The sequence below is a fragment of the Salminus brasiliensis genome, chromosome 22, assembly GCF_030463535.1.
Source record: "Salminus brasiliensis chromosome 22, fSalBra1.hap2, whole genome shotgun sequence".
Taxonomy (NCBI): Eukaryota; Metazoa; Chordata; class Actinopteri; order Characiformes; family Bryconidae; genus Salminus; species Salminus brasiliensis.
Genome location: NC_132899.1, coordinates 28,056,068 through 28,065,214, shown reverse-complemented (window position 1 = coordinate 28,065,214; position 9,147 = coordinate 28,056,068). Strand labels below are relative to the sequence as shown.

The window sequence follows — 9,147 nt, the reverse complement described above, 5'->3', positions numbered from 1 at the left end:
GAAATGTAGAGGCCCAAGACTTGACCCTTGAAGGACACCCCAAGAACTCGCCTACATTTCTATCAATTTGTAGCGAGCGTCTCACAAATTCTAATAATCGCACTCAGACAGGTTTGCTTTTGAGGATGGCCATGTGTCCCAGATATATCGAGGTGTTGGGGAATGATAACGAGAGCGATAGATAGGTTACAGTTAAGCCCCTCTGAGCAGAGCAGCAAGTGCACAGTGAGAGAAGCAGAGATACTCTATCCCTCTGGGATATTGAGTTAAATGTCACTCGGGTGCTCTGAGGGAACCACTGACAGGCCGACCCCTCTCGACCCAAAACCGCTGAGGGTATGTCATCTCGACAACAACTTTCGAGAGAGTGTAATGGAGGCGAAGATGACATTCGGCATGCACAGTTGCAGACAGACATCATTCTAATCCTCCGTGTCTCACTGCAACTATAAACGGGCTTGAATATTTAAGAAGTGACTTGCAGCATCCCTTTGAACGAGTTGCAAGTGCAAGTTCCCTCGTTTTTGTGTGGTTAAAACATCATCATCATCATCATCACCATCATCTAATTAAGCCATTTTCAACGTTCATTCCAGAGTCTCTCTGGCATCAGGCTGTATATTCATAACCATTTCATTTTATTATGTAATAACGCTCTGTAATATAATACATATATAATATGTAAAATGTAATATAATACACACACATAATAATATATATATTAGATTATATATTACATATTAAATGGGTATAGGGTATATTAAACCACCCTGTCTTTGCTTTTGAAAAAAGGAGCCAGATTAACTTCATTAGAAAGATGACTTTAGGTTCCCAGGCTTTAAGTGTCTACCTTTAACTCAACTGTCTGCAATCACTGCCCTTCACATATAACACCAATTCATACTTATATTAACACAAAAATTGTAGAAAGGACCCTGTATGTTTAATAGTACCATCTGCCACCTTGTTTCTGTTTTTGCATCTGTCAACTTTTCTAATCAGGACGCAGGAAAGGTTTTCTTCTGATGACTCTTTAATGAAGGTCACATTTGTGCAGGTTTCGCTGCACAGTAGAACAGTGCTCCACCACTCCAGAGTCTGCTAAATCACATGACGGATCGGTTTTGGTCAGTTTGTACAGTACAGAGCAACTATCCAGAGCAATTAACAAAAGTGCTTAATCATTGTTATAATATCCAAAGCTAGAAATGAGCATCCAGTAACCCTAATGCAACAATTTGTGAGCTATACACAGTTCCAAGGACCTGAATGTAGAGATTACTTAACTATACAAAACCTTGTGTAAATGCAATACAGGCTTTTAATAGATATTAGTGCCTGACATGTGCTTTTAGGCCTGGTATACTGCCCCTCTTTTGTAATTTATGTGGACAAAATTATAAAGCACAGAACAGTACAGAGCCGACTTTCAAAAACAATATTCCTATGGTAGAGCCATTAGCAATACGGCCAGTTCATTTAGATAAGATTTGTTCAGTGCTGCCTGTTTTCTCAGTGCTTGGCCTGGACTTCTTGCACCAACATTTTACCCAATGATGTAAGTTGTAAACTGTGACTAACAATGATAGAAATGCAAGGAACGGGTGTGTTAACAACGGCGAGCTCCGCCACACCAGCTAACAGATGCCTGTACCAGCCAACATCACTTAAGAATAATAAGGGGAGAGAGCGCCATCTACCCAACTATGCTCTCTCAGGCTCCGGCTGCTACCAGCAGAGCGCCATGGCTTGAGATTCAAACTCAGAAGCAGAGATGATGCTAACATGCATCAGTACTAAGTAAAGGACAAAGAAACGTTGGAACAAGACGCTACCACACTCAAGCTACTAATGTTGCCTTGTTTACACGAGTACTGATGCAAGCTTTTCGGTCACAGGCAAAACCTTGCTACAAAGTTTCATGTGCTTACATTAAATAAAGACATCACTACACACTCTGGGCTGGGAGACCTTCCAGTCTTGTGTCATGCCAAAGAGAACAAATTCCCCACCTCAAGCAAAGGCCTAGGTATATGTGCAAGTGCTGTCCACTCCGGTGCTAATATATGCAGTAGCTGCTTTAGGCCCAACTCTAAGCCTGGGTGTATAACCTCTTACTCTTTCTCCCCGTCCCCCTCTCCGGAAAAAAAAATAGAAATAAAACATGATCCCCCTCTTCCTTATGTAGGCTTCCGTATCAAGTGACCGTTGAGTCTGCTCTCAATGTACTGGATCTCCTCTATCTGCTCCCTCCATCTACCTTCATCTAACTTTCTTTCTTTGTCTTCTATCGGGAGACTCTCTCTTCGGGCCTTCAGCTTTGTACATTTACAGTAGCATTGTTCAGACCCCTGGCCTTCAGAACGTAGAACCTAGTTCTTCTTGCACGATTGCGACGGTATCTAAGCGATCCATTGGGCCAAATTCTAAGTATAATGAGATCTGTTGTGGTGTTAGGACATTCTCTGTAATCCTGAGCATATTATCTTGGGATGGCCAAAGACTGTCCATTCGTCATGTGCCCTTCTATAAGTCTCCTAAAAGTGCCGCACCACACTAATGCTCGTACTAAATGAAGCTTCAGACACCTCTCTATCCCAGCCTCCTTCGCTCTCCCTCTTCCCCCTTTGCCCTCCTCAGCAGAGGCCAGTTGAGCCATCACTCATGTGCCCCCCCCCCCTTTCTGTCACCCTTCTTCTGTCTCACTCTCTCACCTTCTACTCTCTCCTTATTCCACTGACCATGCATGTTCCAAAAACAGCTCTCCTTTTCATTTCGGCGTAACCCTCTGCATGCCTTGCCCACCCCGCGACCCCCCGAAGCCCTTGCGGTTCCTGTCCAAGTCTGACTCCCTGTGCCTTGCGAACCCCCACGATCTGTCATAATCCCCACCCCGCCAAACCATACACAACATGCCGGAATTCAGGGGCGTGGCCGCCACCCGCACGGACCAATGGGACAGATGGCGGCGGTATAAAATGTTTCCCAGGCGTGAGTTCGTTCGCTCTTTCTGTCAGTCCGGCACTCCTGCAAGGAGGGGGTCAAAGTAACGGGGACAGACTTCTTAGTACAGAGACCAACAAGAGCGACACAAATACGAAACCAAAAGCACGGATAGACACTTTTGGCTTAAGCCAGTTTCACTCCTGAAGATCCTTCAGCCCTAACAGGATGGAGGACGCCCACACCAAGTCCCCCGAGGAAGTAGTGTCCTACTTTGGGGTCAGCGAAACCAGCGGTCTTTCTCCCGACCAGGTCAAGAAGAACCTGGCCAAGTTTGGCTTTAATGGTGAGAGCAAAAGCATGTTGGGGTGATTGGGATAAGGGTAGGCCCTAGGATGGAGAACAAAGAAGAGAATGCTAGAGTTTGATCTCAAGTCGGCGACAGGGCTGACAAGGAAGAACGTTAGTATCAGGCAGCATCTTCTTGCAGTTGTTCGGTGCTTTTACTTAGAGCAACTAGTGGTGCAGTGGTGCAGAAGTTACCTCGGAGTTCCACGGCAACTGCTTTAATGCGATGATAAGATCTGCCAGTGACAAACGGTCCCCAAGTCCTTGGGTGAGACTTGAAGTGACATCAACAGGTTGTGCAGTAGAAGTTGAGAAGCAGTGCTTTAAAATAGCCCCCAGGCAGAAGGAGAAGAAGACAGGTGATGGCGCAAGGGCCTTGCTCTGTGATTTGAGAAGGCCGAGTGCTTGAGTATTTCTGCCAAGTGCTGGGAGGGAGGGGTGTATGGTTCTTAGAGGACTGTTGGTCTATGCATTCAGAAATGTGACCGGCATTGCAAAGCCATGATGTCCAAAAGCAGGAGATGCATCATTCTTTGTTGGAGTCATTTAAGCTCTAATGACATTGGCTTTTTGTGCTCACTTTGGTGATGAAGACTTGTTTGTTTGTGGAAAGTCGTTCACAGTTCGTTCAGATTGTCCAACTGTGTCCGGTGCTAAGCCCCACGGCCTTTAAGCATTGTCCTTTAAGCATTGTCCTTTACTCCTCTGATATCCATTCTTTTGGGATGTTGTTGTATTTGAGGCCATATATTTGAATGCTTCCTCCAGCAGATGTTGAGTTAATGAAGGAATGCTGACTGGTCACTTTCTATTAAATAAATGTAACGATTCTTCACTACATTGCCACTAATAATAATCTTTTCTTTCTCTCTCCTATTCTCTTCTTCTCTATGTTGTGCCTCTCAGAGCTGCCAGCTGAGGAGGGTATGTAGACATTTATATAATATAAATGTTGCTAAATCTCTGTAAACTAGAAGGATTAACCATTTATGTTGTTACTCTGCTTCTTTAGTAAATGTTTTATTTTTTTTTAAAAGTGACAAAATCCTCAGTTATGCTCCTATATTGTTTATTGGGCTTGACTCTAACAGCTCATCCAACTCTCTTTCAGGAAAGTCCATTTGGGAGCTGGTGATTGAGCAGTTTGAGGATCTGTTGGTCAGAATCCTGCTGCTCGCTGCCTGCATCTCTTTTGTAAGTAGCCACATCTTCAAAAGTCTTGTGGATGTAGATATGGTACCTGCAAGATCAGTCATTGAGAACATGGAACTGATTGAGCTGGCATTACCAAGGGTTTCTCTGACTATCCAGAAGTTACACCCTCAGCAAAGCAACCAAAAACAGCAGAAGCATGGGCAAACTTGGGGCTAGATGTCCCAGCAATGCTCTGACCAACCGTTGCAACATTTCGGAATTGCCCAAGGCTGAGTCTGAGAGGCAACCACAGTGATCAGGGCCCGGAAACTGTAATGGTTGCAGGTCGCTAATAATGTTGAAACCAGTAGCTTTAGACCAGTAGCTTGGGATGTAAAAAAAAAAAAACACCCAGAAGTACATTGACGAAGCGTTTGTGAAGACACCAAGTCTTTTTTGTGCCATTTGACTGCTGCAGTCAAACAGACTCATAGCTCTCTTTAGAAGCCAACCTTTGAACTTTGTGCCATGTCACTAGTTTGTGGTGACATGGTGTAGATTACCACTTTCTCCTTGCCAACATACCATACATTGTTACCATCTATGGTGTTGCCAATTTGGCATACAGCATAAGCAGATGGGCTTGCATGTCTGCCAATATGGCATAACTGCTATAGGCTGTACTGCAAATACAAGTAAGCTACAGTTTCAGCCACGATGCAAGCCCATCCACGCGATGCAAGCCCATCCAAGATGGTGGACATGCTCCTTACATACTGAAAGCAAATAGTTTCCTCAAGAGATAATCAATGTCAGCTTGTCAATACATCAGCTCCAGAAGCCTGTTCAAATTAGAATCTCCGTCGTGCAGTTTGTTTTTAAATAGGGCCGCTTCATTTGGCTGGGTGACAAGATGAGTTCTGGGGTGGGGGGTGGGGGGGGGGGTTAGGGGTGTTAGGTCATAAGGATTGGACATGGAAGGGGTATCGATTGCTTCTGCCCTCCTCCTCACGTTGTGGGCAGCTGTCGCAATGGCCTTAGAAGGAGAATATTAAGAAGCAAGGGAGAGGGGTGGGGGGAGGGGTTTATTTTAAGAAAGACTCAAACTGCAGAGAGAAACTTAATCTCTCAGCAAAGGTCAGGGCTGAAGGAAGATGGGACAGAGTGCCCAAGAAAGTGGGACCAAAGGAGAAGGGCGGAGTATCAGTGCTAGGTAATGGGTTTGTGAGATTGTGAGATCTAGTGGTATTATGCAACAATGTTATGAAACAAACATTTTCAGTGTGTATAACAAGACGAGTGTGGCAACAAGCTCCTGACCAGAGAAATGTTAATCTTTAAGGCTCCACATTTTGCTGGGGACCTACAGAACCTGAACATGAAATAAAGCACCTCAGAGAAATAAAGAGTGGACATCAGGGGTCATCGATTCTGGTCCTAGAAGACCAAGGGCCTAGCACACTTAAACGTTTAAATTCTGCCAGTGAACAGTTCAGCTGTTGCTTAGCACCTAGACTTCTCAACTTTCCCTTAAGAAATCAAGTGGTTCCCAATCTTGATCCTGGAGTACTTGTACAACTTCGCTAATATCACCTTCACCCAAAACAACTCATTAGTTGAAAAGGGAAAAACCTAGTTCCTGACCCTTGTTGTGAACAGCTTTGTGGCGGATGGAATCCGGATCTTCTCTAACCCTAACCCTTACCTCTTCTTCCGCAGGTGCTGGCTTGGTTTGAGGAAGGCGAGGAGACCGTCACAGCCTTCGTTGAGCCCTTTGTCATTCTGCTCATTCTCATTGCCAATGCTGTTGTCGGTGTGTGGCAGGTCAGTGTTTGCAGACTTGTAGATACACTATGTCTGAGTGTTTGTGGACACCCCTTCTAATTAACACACACAGCTTCTTCAAGTCACACCCATTGGTGGCACAGATGTGCAAAAGTACACACACAGCTTGTCACAACCTGTCTAGTCCTTGTAGAGCAATATTGCCAGTAGAATAGCACTCTCTGGAGCAGGTAAACATTAACCTACTGGCATCATGCCTAATGCCAGGCATGGGCTAGAGGGGTGCAAAGCCCCCAACATTGAGCTGTGGAGCAGTGGAACTAGCTGTGTTCTCTGGAATGATGGTTGGTGCCATCCAGTACTTTTGGGATGAGTTGAGGAGTTGGGGATGAGGTGGGGTGGTGATCATCCAACATCCTGACCTCATTAACACTCTTGTTGCTGAATGGAATCAAATCCTCACAGCAATGAGGATTTCTCCAAACTCTTTCCTGGACAGTAGCCCAATACATTTGTCCATATGGTGTATTAGCAAAATATGGAGTTCTTGAGTTGCTGGGATTCAGTGCGATTTCTCCCATTTGTGTAACAGGAGCGTAACGCTGAGAGCGCCATCGAGGCTCTGAAGGAGTATGAGCCTGAGATGGGCAAGGTCTACCGATCTGACAGAAAGAGCGTGCAGAGGATCAAGGCCAGGGAGATCGTCCCCGGTGACATCGTGGAGGTGTCTGGTGAGTTGCCTTTGCACTTCCCTCTCTTTGGCTAGGTTGTCTTTATTGTGGCCAGATCTGAACTGACCCATTGTTTGCAGCAGCCATGCAGCTGCCTGCGACATGCAAGCATGCCAGTAGAGCATGTGTCACTGAACGCTCAGGCTATTTAAGGAGCGGGAGGGTGGGAGGGAGCAGGTGAACCACGGAGGGGAGAGGGATGGCTGTGAAACCTGCTGAGAGAAGGAAAACAAAATCTTGGGTATAAATACATCACTGACACCTGCTGCTTCCCTTCCTTTTCACTCTTTAAGCCCTCCTTAGTCACTCAGTCTGTCTCCAAACTCCAACTCCTAAAGTTGTTCCTGCTCTCTGCAAATGAGTCCTGACTTGTTTCCATTCAGGGAATTAGTTTAATTTGCTCTCTTATTAGCTCGGTCACTAATTTCTGGCAATGTGACAGAAGCAACAGAGTGTTACTAAATGCTAAAAGCCATGGCTAACTTTCAAACAGCCAAACTGCAAAAGCTAAAACAGCCAACATGAAAGCCAGACTGAGACTGACCAAAAGTTGTGCCAAAACACACAAACACCCCCCGATGTGACCGTTCACTTCTGAGCATTTCGTAGTTTTGAGATCATAAGCTTTAAAGAGATCGCTAAGCTAATAGTTGTCAGCTGCTCATTTCTATTATGGCAATTCAGACTGAACTGGAAAATCCATGCACTCCAGTGCTAACCTTTAGCTTGAGGTTGAACTTCCTGGAGCACAGAAAAGATCTAAGCTGTACTTGAGTTGATTCAACCTTTTTTGGAAGTTCTCAGAAATGTCATACTAATAAGCCTTTTTGCTTCTTTGACCCCAGTTGGTGACAAAGTCCCCGCTGATATCAGGATTACCGCCATCCGTTCCACCACCCTGCGTGTTGACCAGTCTATCCTTACCGGTAGGTATCTGGGCTGATTAAGACCTAGTTATTTGCATCACAAAAACACACACACACACACACACACACACACACATATATATATATATATATATATATATATATTCACCATAGTTTACTTTAGTGGATTCATATTAAAATTAGGGGTTTATTGATTATTACTGATTAATTACCTATTACCTGTTATTAACTATTATCATCTTCTTCCAGGTGAGTCTGTCAGTGTGATCAAGCACACCGAGCCTGTCCCCGACCCCAGAGCCGTCAACCAGGACAAGAAGAACATGCTTTTCTCTGTGAGTTTGCAAGCATCCCTTCATCCCTTCCTTCTATTTGCTCTATTGGCTGATGATGGGTAGAGCTGGGCTTTTCACAATAACACTATATTTTTCATGATACACGTCATTGCAGAAAAAATGCATCAGTAGTGTTTCTTAAAAACTACAGTGCTAAGTACAGTGATTTTTATTTAAAATTTGCTGCACTTCATCCAATTAAACCATACCATGAACCGTGTAGTGGACCAGTGTTCCATAAGCACTGATCCTTCATATACTTGTACTCATACTGCCCACCTCTAGACTGATCTACCTGTTGGGATATTGCCATCTATCCATGCAGGTTTATGCCTCTATAGACCAAGTCTTCCATCCCTGTTATCTTACCTTATCAGTCACTTCTTCAGTCTATTTCATCCTCACCTCTTCTTCCATCCAGGGCACCAACATCGCTGCCGGCAAAGCTATTGGCGTTTGCATTGCCACTGGCGTCTCCACCGAGATCGGCAAAATCCGTGACCAGATGGCTGCCACAGAGCAGGAGAAGACCCCCCTGCAGCAGAAGCTGGATGAGTTCGGCGAGCAGCTCTCCAAAGTCATCTCCCTTATCTGCGTTGCTGTCTGGATGATCAACATCGGCCACTTCAATGACCCCGTCCATGGTGGATCCTGGATCCGCGGTGCTGTGTACTACTTCAAGATTGCCGTTGCCCTGGCCGTCGCTGCCATCCCCGAGGGTGAGAACATACAATACTTTGTCCTGTGCAGTGGTGTTGAGAGCTGGCAGTTCTCAAGAATGGCTCTGGCTATCTTCTCAGACAGTGGGAATAATTCTGCTCCGCTGCAGCCTGAGAGGAATTAGCTAATGCCTGATTAGCATGGCCACAAAACAAGCTCTGGACATTCAGAGGTACAATGGGATATTAGGAAAGTGCTTGGAACTCTTGACAGTGATTGGGGGAGAAGGTTGTCGGGACAGTAAGATTGTGTAGGGACTATATA

The 9,147-nt window shown here is 45.1% G+C and overlaps 1 protein-coding gene across 3 annotated transcripts in view; it reads left to right on the top strand.

Annotated features, from left to right (window-relative positions):
- Positions 1-2,962: 2,962 nt before the first annotated feature.
- The window catches only part of LOC140543538 (sarcoplasmic/endoplasmic reticulum calcium ATPase 1), a 44,380-nt gene continuing 38,195 nt past the window's right edge, over positions 2,963-9,147 (top strand). Inside the window, exons 1-8 of one of the 3 annotated variants that reach the window (XM_072666616.1) lie at positions 2,963-3,289; positions 4,198-4,215; positions 4,403-4,485; positions 6,145-6,249; positions 6,803-6,941; positions 7,787-7,867; positions 8,078-8,163; positions 8,585-8,882. In XM_072666616.1, coding sequence (XP_072522717.1) covers positions 3,172-3,289; positions 4,198-4,215; positions 4,403-4,485; positions 6,145-6,249; positions 6,803-6,941; positions 7,787-7,867; positions 8,078-8,163; positions 8,585-8,882 — 928 coding nt within the window. In that variant the 5' untranslated portion in view covers positions 2,963-3,171. Of the gene's footprint in view, positions 3,290-4,197; positions 4,216-4,402; positions 4,486-6,144; positions 6,250-6,802; positions 6,942-7,786; positions 7,868-8,077; positions 8,164-8,584; positions 8,883-9,147 lie in introns of those variants that run through there. The other 2 variants (XM_072666615.1, XM_072666614.1) reach the window with 2 other exon arrangements.